This window comes from Syngnathoides biaculeatus, chromosome 4 (assembly GCF_019802595.1).
Source record: "Syngnathoides biaculeatus isolate LvHL_M chromosome 4, ASM1980259v1, whole genome shotgun sequence".
Taxonomy (NCBI): domain Eukaryota; kingdom Metazoa; phylum Chordata; class Actinopteri; order Syngnathiformes; family Syngnathidae; genus Syngnathoides; species Syngnathoides biaculeatus.
In genome coordinates, this window is record NC_084643.1 from 15,900,348 (window position 1) to 15,917,475 (window position 17,128).

The 17,128-nt window shown below is 46.4% G+C and overlaps 1 protein-coding gene across 1 annotated transcript in view; it reads right to left on the reverse strand.

Annotated features, from left to right (window-relative positions):
- Positions 1-17,128, reverse strand: part of adgrd2 (adhesion G protein-coupled receptor D2) — a 77,228-nt gene that overhangs the window by 35,957 nt on the left and 24,143 nt on the right. The window contains exons 9-15 of the mRNA XM_061817517.1: positions 12,640-12,774; positions 12,193-12,301; positions 11,942-12,047; positions 11,803-11,858; positions 11,496-11,622; positions 11,258-11,361; positions 10,788-10,890 (exon numbers count right to left, since the gene is read on the reverse strand). Coding sequence (XP_061673501.1) covers positions 10,788-10,890; positions 11,258-11,361; positions 11,496-11,622; positions 11,803-11,858; positions 11,942-12,047; positions 12,193-12,301; positions 12,640-12,774 — 740 coding nt within the window. The remainder of the gene's footprint in view (positions 1-10,787; positions 10,891-11,257; positions 11,362-11,495; positions 11,623-11,802; positions 11,859-11,941; positions 12,048-12,192; positions 12,302-12,639; positions 12,775-17,128) is intronic.

Sequence of the window (17,128 nt, forward strand, 5' to 3'; positions counted from 1 at the left end):
GAGGTCACGTCGCAGCTGACAATAGCATTCCGGGTGAGCGTTGACATAAAATAGCAGACTTGGTGAATGAAGACAAGCCTTCCATAGCACCAGCAGGGTTTGTTTTACAAAATAAAATTCAGAAACGATCGGCAGAGGGCATGAGTTCAGTAGATGGAGTGGATTTAGATAAAGACGAGACAAACTATTTTTCTCCAGTAAAAAAGAGGAGGACTTTATCATTCCCATCACTCCATGCTGTTTCCAAGAAGAATGTACTTATACCCCCCAGTTTCTGCCAGTCCCCCTCCAGGAACCCTGACTCTGAGCTTGTCGGATTCTGTCTGAAGCCGCTGATTCTCATTCATGGACAGGCGCCCAGTTCAGGTGTGCCAAGTCAGAAACCGAAAAGGCAACAACGCAGCGTTCTGCGACTTGTGGTTTGTCAGGCGCCACTCTCCTGTTCAGGAGGTGGCAGCGATGTCTCCACAGCCACCTCAAGTTCCTGTCTCGGCAGCGGCGAAGGCTCCTCGGCCACTTCTAGTTCCTGTCCTGGCGGCAACAGGTATGTGACCACCTTACGTTACTGTCAATGACAATCGGTCCCCAGCCGCCTCAAGTTCCTGTCCTGACTGCTGCAAAGGGTTGTCAGCTGCCTCAAGTTCCTGTTCCAGCAGCGGCGAAGGCTCGTCGGCCGCCTCAAGTCACTGTCCAGGAGGCGGCGGCGGGGAAGGCTCGTCGGGCGCCTCAGGTCCCTGTCCAGGTGGCGGTGACGAAGGCTCGTCGGCTGCCTCAAGTCCCTGTCAAGGCGGTGGCGGGGGAGAAGGCTTGTCGGCCGCCTCAAGACCCTGTCCAGGCGGCGGCAAAGGCTTGCCAGCCACCTGAAGTTCCTGTCCGGGCGGCAGCGTCGAAGGCTTGTCGGGCGTCTCAAGTGCCTGTCCAGGCGGTGGTGGAGAAGGGTTGTCGGCCGCCTCAAGTCCCTGACCCGGTGGCGGCGAAGGCTCGTCGACTGCCTCAAGTCCCTATCAAGGCAGTGGCGGTGGAGAAGGCTCATCGGCCGCCTCAAGTCCCTGTCCAGGCGGTGGCGGTGGAGAAGGCTCATCGGCCGCCTCAAGTCCCTGTCCTGGTGGTGGCAGCAGCGGTGAAGGCTCATCGGCCACCTCAAGTCCCTGTCCAGGCAGCAGCGGCGGTGAAGGCTCATTGGCCGCCTCAACTCCCTGTCCAGGCTGCGGCTGCAAAGGCTTGCCAGCCACCTCAAGTTCCTGTCCGGGCGGCAGCGTCGAAGGCTCATCGGCCGTCTCAAGTCCCTGTCCAGGCGGCGGTGGCGAAGGGTTGTCGGCCGCCTCAAGTCCCTGTCCTGGTGGTGGCGGCGGCGAAGTCTCGTCGGCTGCCTCAACTCCCTGTCCAGGCGGCGGCAGCAGCGGCGAAGGCTCGTCGGCCGCCTCAAGTCCCTGTCCAGGTTGCGGCAGCAGTGGCAAAGGCTCACCGGCCACCTCACGTCCCTGTCCAGGCGATGGCGGCGGGAAGGCTCGTCGGCCGACTCACGTCCCTGTCCAGGTGGCCAAGGGTCGTCAGTCGCCTCAAGTCCCTGTCCAGGCGGCGGCGAAGGCTTGGCGGGGGCGAAGGCTCGTTGGCTGCCTCAACTCCCTGTCCAGGCGGCGGCAACAGTGACAAAGGCTCATCAGCCGCCTCAAGTCCCTGTCCAGGCGGGGCGGTGGCAAAAGCTTGTCGGCCACCTCAAGTCCCAGTCCAAGCGGAGGCGGAGAAGGCTCATCGGCCGCCTCAAGTCCCTGCCCAGGCGGCGGCGGCGAAGGCCCGTCACCCGCCTCAGGTTCCTGTCCAGGTGGCGGCTGCGAAGGCTAGTCGCCCGCTTCAAATCTCTGCCCAGGTGGCGGCGGCGGAGAAGGCTCGTCGGCCGCCTCAAGTCCCTGACCAGGCGACGGCGGCAAAGGCTTGGCGGCCACCTCAAGTTCCTGTCTGGGCGGCAGCGTCGAAGGCTCGTCGGCCGTCTCAAGTCCCTGTCCACGCGGCGGCGAAGGCTCGTCGGCCGCCTCAGGTCCCTGTCCAGGTGGCGGTGACGAAGGCTCGTCGGCTGCCTCAAGTCCCTGTCAAGGCGGTGGCGGGGGAGAAGGCTCGTCGGCCGCCTCAAGACCCTGTCCAGGCGGCGGCGGCGGCAAAGGCTTGCCAGCCACCTCAAGTTCCTGTCCGGGCGGCAGCGTCGAAGGCTTGTCGGGCGTCTCAAGTCCCGGTCCAGGCAGCGAAAGCTCGTCGGCCAACTCACATCTCTGTCCAGGTGGTGGCGGCGGCGAAGGCTCGTCGGGTGCATCAACTCCTGGTCCAGGCGGCGGCAGCAGCAGTGAAGGTTCGTCGGGCACCTCTTCACCCAAGTTTCCAAGAAATGCGACTGCAATTCTGTTTACATGATCACCAAGTCGAGCATCGTACTGTGACGTAGGGTGTCCTGGTGCCAAGTGTACATGTAGACACCCTAATGCCTGTACATGGTGTTTGTTGTAGACAATCTGTGTTGAGCAGAGACGTCCAGAAACAGAACACCACTCAGGTTCTGATCAGGATGGCCGTTCTTCCCAATCATGGCCTTCTAAGCTTCCATCTTTTTGATAGATTGCTATAGTGCTTATACTGGGATCTGCTAACTTTCATGATGAAGCGTTCAAAAGATTCATCGATGAAATCTTTGAGTGATTAAAAAATGGTATCTTTGCATCAGCACAGATTTACATAAAGTAATCAATAATAATCAGCCATATAAGAGGAAAAAATGGTGCATGAGGAGGATATCAAGGATATATTATTATATATTTTTATTATTATTTATTATTATTATATATATTGCTTATCTGACTTTGCAGCATTGTCGCCAAATTCCATCAATTTTATGACCTACTAATCCTCACACGGGTCGCAGGACTGCAGGAGGCTATCCCAACCAACTTCAGATGAAAGAGAGACTATAACCTGAACTGTTTGCCAGTCAGTCACAAGGCACATATCAACACCGTCACTGTGAGAGAACTGAACCCACGGTGCCCACACCAAAGTCAGGCACGTGTATTATGACACCATCAGTGACTACCACCACATTTTGTCTGGGAATCTCTTCTTCTCCCCCTCTCCCTCAATGGTAGAGCATACCTCACCTTAGCCTGAACAGCATTATGTGATTAAGTATCTGTCATGATCCTTCCGCTTCAGCACGAGCTGTGCGGGTATCCGCGCAGGTGCGCTGATTGGAAGGTGAACACCTGCGCCTCATGCAGCCTGATTATGCTGTGGATTTATATGACCCCGATGACAACTGGCCGGCGCCAGTTCGAATGATCTTCATGTCCCGTTCGTGTGCTCCGGTATCCCTGATTGAACCTGTGTGTACCAACCTTCGTCCGTTCTCCGACCAACCTTGTAAGCCTGACTCCTTCGTTACTTCTGCCTGCTTTGATTGTTCTCCTGTGTACCGACTACTGCCTGCTCGATCCCCTACCTCTGCATATAATAAACGTGTCTCTTCTTGAACTACCTTGCGTCTTCCGAGTTCCTGCATTTGGGTCCTACTCTCGTTCCAATGGGACGTGACAGAATGAACTGGACAATACAGGGCCCAGCAGGAAAGACCCGGCGTCGCCGGGACCGACGCAAGGTAGACCGTCTGCCGGAGGACCAAGCCTGTCCAATCCGGGTAGGCTCCCTGACGTCCTCCGCTTCCGTGTCTTACGCTCCGCCAGCTAGGTATGTATACGTCCCGAACACGACCCGTCCGGCTCCTCATATTCTTCTGGACTCTGACTTTTCGGAATATGAGGAGGACCGAGATTTGTATGACCGGCTGCCTGAGTACGACTCCGATGACTGCTTGATCCCCTACCTCTGCATATAATAAACGTGTCTCTTCTTGAACTACCTTGCGTCTTCCGAGTTCCTGCATTTGGGTCCTACTCTCGCTTCGATGGGACGTGACAGTATCATTCACCAAATTGACCAAAGTGCTTTTGACCCGAGTGAAAAAACCAAAAAAAACAAAAAAAATAAATAAATATATATATGAACTTACATTTTTTTCACACTCTGCCTCTTGCCTGTCGTCATGGTAACAGAAGCCATACTTGATACTGGCCTCACAGTAATGGGTTTGGTGAGCAATGGCTCACCGTTTGACATGACCACCTCTTATAAATATGATCATTTCAGCTCAGGTTAAAAATATGGGTGTGAAGTAGCTGATTCTTGATATTGACATTTAATATTTTATTGAAAAAATGTCCCAGGCATGTTATCAAGATACCTGGGAACTGTCGTAAATTCTGAACATTTTCATAATGTCTGATTTCAAATGAATCTGACCAAATCTAGTCGCTGCAATTCATGTAACTATAACAAGTATGTTGCTCAGACACTTGTTTTTGCTGTTTTTCATTTATCCATCAATCCACTTTCTGAGCTACTTATCCTCACAAGGGTCGTGAGAATGCTGAAGTCAATCGTCTACCCAGTCTATTGTCAGGAAGGAGGCTGGCTACATTCTGAACTGGTTGCCAGCCAATCACAGGCCACACAGAGACATACAACAACCATTCACAATCACAATCACACCTGTGGGCAATTTAGAGTCTCCAATTAATGCATGTTTCTGGGATGTGGGAGTAAACCGGATTGCCTGAAGAAAACCCACACCAGCACGTTGAGAAGACAAACTCCAAACGGGGGGGAGCTGGATTTGACCCCTGAACCTCAGAACTGTGAGGCAGACGCTCTAACCCAGGGGTCACCAACGCGGTGCCCGCATGCGAATGGTAGCCCACGAGGACCATATAAGGCACCCGCGAGGTATGTTCTAAAAATATCATAGGCCACAAATTGTTACTATTATTTGTGCTTTAAATTCTGAATCTGACTTGCTTACATGAATTAAAATTTTAAAATACCTGTCATGTATTTTACTACAATAAATTAAAACAAAAACATTTTATGTACATGTAATGAGTCTCAAATTTGCCGCAAGCAGGTCACATAGCCCTTCATATGATCGGTGCTCATGAAGTAGCCCGCAGCCTCAAAACGGTTGCTGAGCCCTGCTCTAACGAGTCTTTCACGTGCCCCTGCTTTACATTCAGTTTTAAGATATTCTGTTGTGTTTAGCAGTTTTATTCTCCATTCAATTCTGTTAATTGTTTTAACCGGTCTTTTCTGACAACGGAATTTCTTGAAAATAATAATGTGCAAATTTTTCCAAAAATATTTAGAAAAAAGTTAATAGAGCGCATTATATTTAGGTATGGATGAAAAACAAAAAATACAAGAAATGTGTAGACATTCTATATGATATTCGATGTCTTATGTTACAAATTTACATACTGAATATTACGGAAATGTACACCTCCAACCTGAGCTCTCTGAGCTCCTCGGGGAGCTTGCATTTTACGATCCTTAGCGTAGGATGTTTAATGCTCCTGCATCAAACAGAAATGTCGGCCAGTGAGTTTGTTTTAACGTAAACTAATACAAGAAATGTGTAGAAATTCTATATGATATTCGATGTCTTATGTTACACATTTACATACTGTATATTACGGTAATGTATGCCTCCAACCTGAGCTCTCTGAGCTCCTCGGGGAGCTTGCATTTTACGATCCTTAGCGTAGCATGTTTGTTGCTCCTGCATCAAACAGAAACGACGGCCAGTGAGTTTGTTTTAACCTAAACTAAGACAAGAAATGTTGACTATATTGGCTTGTTGTGCCGCTGCTTTTAAAAGAAATATGTCATCACTTTTGCCAATGACGCCGCCAACCGCTAAGTGGCACGGCAGTTCGAAACAACGATAGCTCGCCTCAATGGCTTCAGGTGGGTATCCAAACAACATGAGCACAAACTACGTAATACAAGCGTCATGGGCACATTAGTTAAAAAAAAAAAAAAAATGGGAGAACGCACACAATTGAAATGGTCGCTTTTTGTAAAATGTGCCCATTATGCACGTTTCTACGTAGTTTGAGGTCACGCTGTTTTGATAGCCACCTGATATGCCATAGAAAAGCTGCTCCAGATTGTAGCCGAATGGATGGCGGGAGGCTGCGCTGCAGAACCAAAACTCTTGGCATTCAAAAAATTTTTCCTCAAACACACCATGGATGTCACAGAGGATGATGTGCTGTGGGAGCAAGATGGGATCACTGTTCATGATTCAATGGAGGAAGTACTGGAACGGGTAAGTCATCGATGAATTTGACAGTGATGCACCAAAGGTAGCTATGATGGTGTCACGACCAGAACACGGGGTTGGACCCAAATTTACTACTCGGGAGGCGGTTTGGGAAACGTCTTTATTCAGTCCAGTGTCGAGAACCCAACAGGTAGTCTACGGAAGCAGTAGTAATGAAATCGGCAGGCATGAAAGGCAGGTCAGTAGGCAGGCACAAGTCGGTACACGTGAGAGCAAGAACAGGATCAGGAGAGTGTGAGAACGAAGCATGAGGCAATGATTTGGTAAAGGCCTGACCATACGTGTGGTCCCATTAGTATAGCCCGTGATTACATGAATCGAGGCGCCTCCACTGATTGCTGCAGGTGCATGCTGCGTCAGGGACTGGCACAGCCCAGACAGGAACCGGCAGGGAGCGCTCCTTGACGCATTCTTTCAGGGTCACTCACCGGCATCCAAAATCACCTCGTCAAAGTGAAACTGCCCACAGACCTGGACTTGCTCATCGCCCTTGCCCTGAGGGTCAACTAGAGGCTCGCAATTCAGGGTTGGGTCGATGTGCTACAGCCGGATGTCTAACGGAGCTTCGCATCACAGACCGCGTGTCAACCAGTTCAGGCTGTTGAAACGGAGCCCATGCAAGTTGAAGGAGTTCACGGCTCCCTGGAGGAACAACAGCAAAGCCGCTGAGAGGGTCGCTGTTACTACTGCGGACGGCTGAGCCACCTTGTGGCTCGCTGCTCAGTCAAACCCGTATGACCCACACTCAGGGTATACACAATGGTGAGTCTGAATTACACCGTGGACAGCCCGACGCGGTCGCTGCTTCAGGTGACTTTAAGTGCAGGAGAACGTTCATACACAGCTACAGCATTCATTGACTCTGGGTCTGATGCCAATCTCCTGAACCCACGAGTAACTGACTTATTGGGTTTAGAGACTTTTAGAATGCAGCGTCTCCGACGTGCTTATACAGCCAATGGCAAGGTTTTGTGCCGGATTACTCACCGCACTCAGACTTTAAACATGACGTTCCCAGATGCACACACTAAACCCTTGAGTTTTCACGTGTTCTATTTGCATCATCGTGGGGAGTCCCTGGCTCAGGCAACATAACCCTCTCACTGACTGGGCATCCGGACAAATCAAGTCATGGGGTTCGAAATGCGGAGGCCCATTTTTCGTATCTTAAGATAAGGAGGGCTCGCAGGTTGATTCGGAACCTCCGCGGGACTCTCCACAGGAGCCGGATTTAACCTTGGTCCGTGACCTCTACTCTGAACTGACGGAGCTGTTTTCTGAAGCTAAGGCTAAGTCCCTTCCGCCTCACTGGCCATATGACTGTTCTATTCATTTACGCGGAGGAGACTCTTCTCTCTTTCAGGCCCTGAACACCAAGCCATGAGGGACTATGTGGAGGAGTCGCTGGCGGCGGGTCTCATCAGATCCTCGTCATCACCTGCCGGAGCGGGCTTCCTCTTCGTAAAGAAAAATTATAAATCTCCGGGTCCCTGCATTGACTGCCAGGGGCCGAATGACATCAACATAAAAAACAGGTACCCTCTTCCCCTAATCACAGCCTTCAAGCTGCTGAAGGGAGCCAGGATATTTACTAAGCTGGACCTAAGGAATGCATACCACCTGGTTAGGGGGAGAGATGGATGGAAAACTGCCTTTAACACACCCACGGGGCATGATGCCTTTTGGACTGATGAATGGACCAGCAGTGTTCCAGAACTTCGTCCATGACATCCTGCATGAGATGCTCAATAGGCATGTTTTCGTGTATCTTGACTGACATACTGATTTCTTCCCCGGACGCAGATTCTCATATCAGGTACGTCCGGTCCATGCTGCAGCAGCTATTACGGCACGATATGTACGTGAAGGCAGAGAAGTGCGAATTCCACCAACCCTCCATCTCGTTCCTGGGTTTTACCCTGGCGGAGGGGGAAATCCGCATGGATCCCGGCAAGGTTGAGGCCGTCTTTTAGTGCCCCGCTCCCATGAATCGCAAAGAGGTACAGAGATTCATTGGGTTTGCCAACTATTATCACAAGTTTATTCGGAATTTTAGCACCATAGATGCTCCCTTGCACTCACCTCTCCTCGCATTGCCTTCAACTGAGATCTGGCCTGCCAGGTGGCTTTCAGCAGGCTCACGTCACCTCGGTCCTCATCCTGCCTGACCCTGTGATAGGCAGTTTATTGTCAAGGTGGTCTCATCAGATTCTGGAACAGGGGCGGTCCTCTCTCAGAAGAGTTCCAGGGATGGGAGAATACACCCCTGCGCTTTCCTCTCCAAGAGGCAGACTCCGGCAGAACCTAACTATGATATCGGAGACTGGGAGTTGCTCGCCGTCAAGACAGCCATGGCGGAGTGGAGATACTGGTTGGAAAGGACTCAGGTCCCTTTCCTAGTGCTGACAGACCATAAAAGCCTTGAATATCTAAAAAACCGCCAAGAGGCTGAACGCCTGGCAAGCTAGGTGGTCCCTCTTTTTCACTAAGTTCTTATTCACTATGTCCTACCGGCCGGGGTCCAAAAATGGGAAACCCGATGCGCTGACGCGCATATATGAGGGGGAGAGGCGTGAACCTGATAACACCCTGATTCTTCCGGACACCTGCTTAGTGTCGAACTTCATTTGGGAGATCAAGGTCCAAGTGAAAGAATCACTTAAAGACTCCTCCAGTCCGGCAGGTTGCCCTGCCAACAGACTGTATGTCGTGCCTCCTCTGAGGGGGAAGGTGATTGACTGGGCCCACACAAACCACACCGTGTGTCACCCGGGCATGGCCAAGACGTGGTCAGTGGTTGAATAGTGCTTTTGGTGGCCTAACATCAAAAAAGAAGAACAAGGATATGTCAATGCGTGCCCAGGTTACGTTGCCAACAAACCCTCCCGGCAACAGCCTGTGGGTGAGCTTCATCCGCTGCCTGTTCCTCGACTTCCATGGTCCCACATTTCCCTAGATTTCGTGACCGGTCTTCCACCTTCACAAGGTCACACCGCCGTGCTTTCAATAGTGAATTGCTTCTCAAAAATGGTTCACTTTATCGCGCTGCTGAAAATCCGCTCCGCCAAGCAGATCGCTGAGCTTCTTTTGAACAAAGTGTTCCGGTACCACGGCTTACCTACCGATGTGGTGTCAGACAGGCGACCCAAGTTTGTTACACAATTTTGGAGGAAGTTACGCTACTCTCATAGCCCTGCCGGTCTCTGTCCTGGCTGTAACGGTCCTTGAGGCGGCAAGCACCTGCCAGAATTGGCGGAGGCACACACCTGTGCCTCGTCACTAGTAATTATATCCCAGTTATATAGAACCACACGTACGGTCTGGCCTTTGCCAGATCGTTGCTTCATTCCTCGTTCCCACACTCTCGTAATCCCATTCTTGATCTCCCGTGTACCGACTCCTACATGCCCACTGACCTGCCTCCTATGCCTGACGTTCTTCTTACTGCTGCTCCCGTTGACTGCCTGCCTGATCCCCGACACTGGACTGAATAAACACTTTTCCCGGACTGCCTCTGCTCTCCCGAGTCGTGCATTTGGGTCCAACCCCGTGTTCTGGTCGTGACACCGAGATTATATTACCGCTACATCAGCACATGCACAATTATTATTAATGATTGTTGTCCAGACAGTTTTTTGAAAGTCAATACAAGTATAAACCCAACAAAACATAAACAAAGATCATTCCCAATATTTTGATCATATGGGTAGCAGCAAATTGGTGGTGTGCATTGGGATCACTGTTCATGAATACAGGAGGCACCAGAAATGGACCAAGTCATCAATGAGGAGTTTGACAGTGATGCACCAAAGGTAGGTACGATGGATATTTTTCAGATTGGAGATGAATCAAATCCTTCTTTTGAAGTCTTGGCCAAGGATGTATAATGTAGTGGATAAACTGCACTATGCACAAACGTTTTATGCACAAAAATGTAATGTAAACAGTGTTAAATAGTTTATTTAAGACTGTAATTGGTATACAGTATTAATAAAATGTTATTTAAATTTAGTTAGTTGAGGGATTCCGTTGTGACATTTGCAGGGACCGGGACAAGCATGTCCTGTGGCCTATCCCGAGATATATATTACCGGTGGATCAGTACATGCAGAAAGATTATTGTTAATAATTGTTGTACAGACAATTTTTTGATAAACAATAAAAGTACAAACCTAGCAAAATAGAAATACAAATAATTCCTAGTATTTTGAGTATATGGATACCAGCAAATTGGTGGTGTGCATTGTACATTTGTAGAAGGGTTTACCTGATTTTTGTAGGTCAACTTTGGGAGTGAGCATTATACCTCAGGACGCATTATACTCGAGAAATTACGGTAGATTATAGCACAACCTTATGTTTTACCCAATCATGTGTTGTTTGGGTGATCATTGTGAGACAACTTGGTTTAAACTCATTTGCAACCACTGTGATTTTCATATTCTTTGTTTTTTTCCCTTTGTGCATGCTGACTTTTTTCCCCCAAATAACAACAAGTATTTTTCAACTGGTGTCAACGTTGTGCTACTTTACTCTTACATTTTGTCAGAGAATCAGCACGCATTCTCACCTCATTGGCAGATGCCCAATCACTGCACATTAACAGCAGCTCAGCAATGCTAAGAGCAACAATCAGGTTCTTATGGACAGTTGTGCGGTCTGATTTAGGTACCCTGTACAAAGGCAAAAACTAATGAATATTAGTGCAAACAAAAACATCATACACATGAAATGTACATATGAGTAGTTGACCAAATGTAACAAATACGACACGAAATTGGATTATTTAAAAGGCAGTTATTGTTTATAATTGATTAATAATAGTTAATTAATAATGAGAATATAATTAAAATATGAAGTTATCATCTAATAACTAACTGAACATCCATCAAGAAAGTTCAGTATCTTCAAAGAAAATTCTCTGACACTCTTCAACAAACCTATGCAAGTTTTTTTCCCTGATGTGAATCTAGTATTTTTTTAAATGCTTTACAGTCTCCGCACTTTAAAGTGTATGTGCTGTGGTTATTTGTGACTCACCCCACAGCAATGAAGAGGATGAAGGTGAAGAGGAGGCCACACAGAGACACTCCACAGCCAATGAACGTCAGCACCTGCAAAGCTTTTTTGTTTTCTTGGCTTGGCTAAAGCGCACACACATGCGCACAGATAAACACCCCCCCCCAGCCCCCGCATACAGTACATAAGAAAACCATGAGCTGTAAATAGCAACAAACACTGTTGAAAAAAGCCTGGATAAATCGTAAGTGAACGTTACCTGGGCTTCGTAGACCTGTAGTAGCAATGCAAAATTGGTGGTGTGATTGCAGTAGCACACAGTATAGCCATATTGTTTGGAAACAACCTCGCACCCTTTGGTATTCCACCACCCACCAGCCTCTGGACTAGATAGACACAGATATGCTGTTATCTAAACCCATAAAGGAATGGGAAGAATGGAAATATCTTAATATTTTGAACCGTTAGTGGGCATTGCCATTCTTTTTATCTTTCAGTAAGATAACTTTGGTATTACAAAGGCATCCACAATTCCAAATTGTTATTTTGTTCCAAAATGTTCTTACATGAGATTAAAATCCCAGAAGGCACACACTGGATCAAATACAGCCCCAGCAGGATTCTATTAGACACATAGAGCCAATATGATAAAAATGCTAAATGCATTGAAAGAGTAATTGTGAATGATTTTATTGTGTTTCTCACCTGCACTTTGTGACGGAGTTGAAAGTGGACCGCTGTACTGATGAGCTGGTTGTCTCCTAGCACTGTGGTGGATATGACAGAGGAGCCCAGGATAGTACCCAGATACCTAAAGACCAACCAAAACTGTAAAAATAATCTTCTTTTTTCATGGGTGGAGTTGCCACATATAAATAATCTTTTAAGATTTTAAAAATCTTTGTGTGCACCGGGCCTAAGAAGAGAAAGTTGTTGTTTTTTTCCGTGCGCAATACCTTCGGCTACCATCTGTGACGGTAGGGACCATGCTGATGTTTCCTTCAGGATTGAAAAGAGGCCGCAGAGAACCATACCACGTGTTGACCAGGGTGAGTTTATAAAATCCTGTACAATAATCACAATAAGATATTGCCACCTTCCACCAGATCAATAAGGAAAACAATACTGAGAAAGTATTAAGTCTGGATCATTTATTGTTGAAAATGAATAGTTGTTGCAAAACCCAACAACGTGGCTCTATCTGCTCTTTATTGCAAGACCTTGGAAGGAAAAAAAAATAATGCATACTACACATTCTGAAGTCTGTTCATCGTCAATGTATTCACCTGTATGACTTAATGTGTCTCCTTGGTACACAAAGTGACGTGATTGCATTGTGAAAAATACTAGAAGTTTGAATATGCAAATGACTTAATAACATAAAAATGGCGTGTTCAGGGTACCGTTGTTAAGGAGATCCTGGATCTTTTGATGTGGGACTGAAATACAGTCTGAGCTGGAGTGTTTCTCACTTTCGGGCCCACAGAAACTTGTTCCTTTTGATGATTCTTGAAGTATTTGCTGCTGCACTGCTACTTCTGTAAATAACAAGCGAGCAAAGCACATTTAAGATGGGTCATTGCTGAAAGAGGATATATTGTGAAAAATACTTTGTTAAACTCTTTACTTTACAAATACATTTGAAAAAAGATATCTGTATTTTCTACCTCTTGTTTTGCCAAAATACTGTAGGTGTCTTACATTCTACATCTTGTGAGACAGATGACACAATTTGTAAAAAGATGTAAACAGACAGAGGTTACATTAACTATGGATGAGATCTTGATTAATAGAGACCTTGGGATCTTATGATGTTGAAAAATCAGGGATAACAACGACATGTGGAACATGAAGCAGGGGCAATGATAATGATGGCAACAGATTTGGAGAACAGAATCCTTTTTAATGGCCAAGTATGTAACAACACAAAAGGAATTTGTCTTCAGCAGTCAGTGCTGCCATGGTATGACATTCATGTTGAGTATGGAGAAGAAGAACAAAGAACAACAGACATTCATTTAAAGTGTTTGTAATGTCTAATTTGAAACGCATATTATCTCATATAGATGAAAACACATGTTCAACTGTAACATAAAATGCATAACCTTTTCGATGTTTTTACCAAAAAATATAAGCGTTTATGAATGATTTGGTAATTCAGGGGTCATGAGTTCGTATCCTACTGGGGCCTCCGCTCCCCAAGAGGGGTTGCGTCAGAAAGGGCATCCGGCATAAAAACTGTGGCAAACAAATATGAGCGTTCATCTGAGATGTTACGCTGTGGCAACCCCTAACGGGACAAGCCGAGAGAAACTCTCATGAATTTAAGTCTGCAAACTTTGACCTAGTTTCCCGTGTCTGAAAAACGACTCATTTCGGGGTTGGATCCCCGTACATCACTACAGGTGGACCTGCTATAAAGCTCTTGCATGTGTCATCACAGTTTCCACAGCGCCATATTGCTGGTCAAACCTAGCTGATCGGCAGTGCTGGAGTCGTTGAACCGGAGCAGATTTTTCAAATTGCCGGAGTCCTGTTGTGCTGTTGGTTGTCAATCAAATAGATCATTCTATAGAATACCAGCTGAAAAGACCAGAAAAGAACAATGGGTTACCGGTCAAACAAAGCTGTTGCTGAACTGGAGCACATTTTCCCCAATGCCCGAGACCTATTGTGCTGTTGGTTGTCACAATAGACGAGACAGTTCTTCAAAAAGATCATTCTGTGGAATACCATCTGAAAAGACGAGAAAAAATCAATGGATTTCGGCAATTAAACGGGACGGATGGTACCCATTGAAATACACACGCCTGTGTAGTGATCATTTCATTTCAGGTAGGAATTATTCTTTTCAATTTTGAATTATCTACAAGTATTTGTAATGCCAAGTTGACTAATTTGAGAACAATGCGTATTTAAAAAAATATAAACCGTCTGTCACAGTGGAGTTTAAGTAGGTTAACGTGTGGCCGGATTACGCTACCGTGTATGGAGGAGACGACTCCCTGTCCTAAATTTTTTTCCCAATCATAGTGAATGAATGCGAGTTTGTGTAAAACCAGGGGTCATTAATTTAAATATTTGTATTTGTACTGAAAAAACGAGAAGTTTATAGAGATCATGCACGTGATGGATGATGCCCAAAGAAATACATACGCCTGTGCCACGATCATTTCAGGTAGGAATTATTCTTCTAAATCTCGAATTATCAAGAAGTATTTATAACATCAAATTGACTCATTTGAGAACAATGCATATTTAATAAAAAATGTTAAACCATCCATCACAGAGAGGTTTATGGAAGTAAGCGTGTGGTAGCAATAAGCTTCCGTGTAGGGAGGCCAATTTTTTTTTTCATCATTAATGAATGCGAGTTTGTGTAAAACCAGGGGTCATTTATTTAAATATTGATATTTGTATCTAATGCAGTCCTATGGGGGCACAAACCAGTGCAATCTGTAGGACAGTCCCAAGCCTGGATAAATGCAGAGGCTTGCATCAGGAAGGGCATCCGGTGTAAAATCTGTCCCAAACAAATATGAGCGTTCATCTAAAGAATCCCATACCGGATCGGTCGTGGCCCGGGTTAACAACGCCCGCCCCCGGCACTGCTAACCTGCAGGGCGTTGGTGGAAATTCAGCTACTGTGGGTCGAAGACACAGAAGAAGAGGAAACCAGATCCGCCGTCAGAAGAAAAAGAGGAATGCACAGAGCCAACAACTGAGTGTAGGGACTTTGAATGTTGGGACTATGACAGGAAAAGCTCAGGAGTTGGTTGACATGATGATTAGGAGAAAGGTTGATATACTGTGCATCCTAGAGAGCAGGTGGAAAGGTAGTAAGGCTAGAAGTTTAGGAGCAGGGTTTAAATTATTCTACCACGGAGTAGTTGGGTAGAGAAATGGAGTAGAGGTTATTTTAAAGGAAGAGCTGGCTAAGAATGTCTTGGAGGTGAAAAGAGTATCAGATCGAGTGATGAGACTAAAATTTGAAATTGAGGGTGTTATGTATAATGTGGTTAGCGGCTATCCCCCACAGGTAGGATGTGACTGAGAGTTGAAAGAGAAATTCTGGAAGGAACTAGATGAAGTAGTTCTGAGCATCCCAGACAGTGAGAGAGTTGTGATTGGTGCAGATTGTAATGGACATATTGGTAAAGGAAACAGGGGCGATGAAGAAGTGATGGGTAAGTACGGCATCCAGGAAAGGAACTTTGAGGGACAGATGGTGGTGGACTTTGGAAAAAGAAGGGAGATGGCTGTAGTGAACGCTTATTTCCAGAAGAGGGAGGAACATATAGTGACCTACAAGAGCGGAGGTAGAAGCACGCAGGTGTATTATATTTTGCGCAGATTACGTCATCTGAAGGAGATTACCCACTGTAAAGTAGTGGTAGGGGAGAGTGTAGCATAGGATGCTGGTGTGTAGGACGACTCTAGTGGTGAGTAGGAAGATTAAGAAGACAAAGTTAGAGCAGAGAACCATGTGGTGGAAGCTCAGAAAGGAAGAATGTTGTGCGGCCTTTTGGAAAGAGGTGAGACAGGCACTCGATGGACAGCAGAAGGTCCCGGAAGACTGGACTACAACAGCCAAAGTAATCAGAGAGACAGGCAGGAGAGTACTTGGTGTGTCTTCTGGTAGTAAAGGGGAGAAGGAGACTTGGTGGTGGAACCCCAAAATACAGGGATTCATACAAGGAACGAGATTAGCGAAGAAGAAATGGGACACTGAGAGGACTGAGGAGAGGCGAAAGGAGTACATCGAGATGTGATGTAGGGCAAAGGTAGAGGTGGCAAAGGTTAAACAAGAGGCACATGAAGACATGTGCACCAGGTTGGATACGAAAGAAGGAGAAAAGGATCTCTACAGGTTGGCCAGACAGAGGGATAAAGATGGGAAGGATGTGCAGCAGGTAAGGGTGATTAAGGATTGAGATGGAAATGTGTTGACTGGTGCCAGTAGTGTGCTCAATAGATGGAAAGAATACTTTGAGAAGTTGATGAATGAAGAAAATGAGAAAAAAGGAAGAGTTGAAGAGGCAAGTGTGAAGGACCAGGAAGTGGCAATGATTAGTAAGGGGGAAGTCAGAAACGCACTACAAAGGATGAAAAATGGAAAGGCAGTTGGTCGTGATGACACACCGGTAGATGTATGGAAGCAATTTGGAGACATGGCTGTGGAGTTTTTGACCAACTTATTCAACAGAATACTAGCGGGCGAAAAGATGCCTGAAGAATGGAGAAAAAGTGTTCTAGTTCCCATTTTTAAGAACAAAGGGGATGTTCAGAGCTGTGGGAATTATAGAGGAATACAGTTGATGGGCCACACAATGAAGTTATGGGAAAGAGTCTTGGAGGCTAGACTCAGGACACAAGTAAGTATCTGCAAGCAACAGTATGGTTAAATATGGATCCTCTATGCCTGTGTCTCTCATTTTTTTCATGTACCTTTGTTTATTATCACCTTCTAAATGTTTAACGGTATTGGACAAAACTCTGGGTGTTGTGCTATAAGACATGTTCTTGTTTCTTCTCAACGGAATTAACTTGCAATAATGCTTTGTTTGACCAGCAATATGGTGATCTCACGTGATTTTATGATGTAGGTGCATGACCTCCAATGTGCGACTGGTTGTGTCTGGTTATGGCATTAGTTTACCACGTGAAATTAAATTTGTGGTGAAGCAAGATATCACCAGTGATTGCTCTCAAATTAACGTGGCAACATTTTAAATGGATTTCATTTATTAAAATCCTTATTTGTGAAAATGTACCAACTTAGTCTGTCGACTACGTTATCATCTTCTGTTTGTTTTGTGCGATAATAAATGAGCCTTGTACACGCAAATTAGTGACGCACATCGTACTGCAGATAATTTCCCATACAAGCAC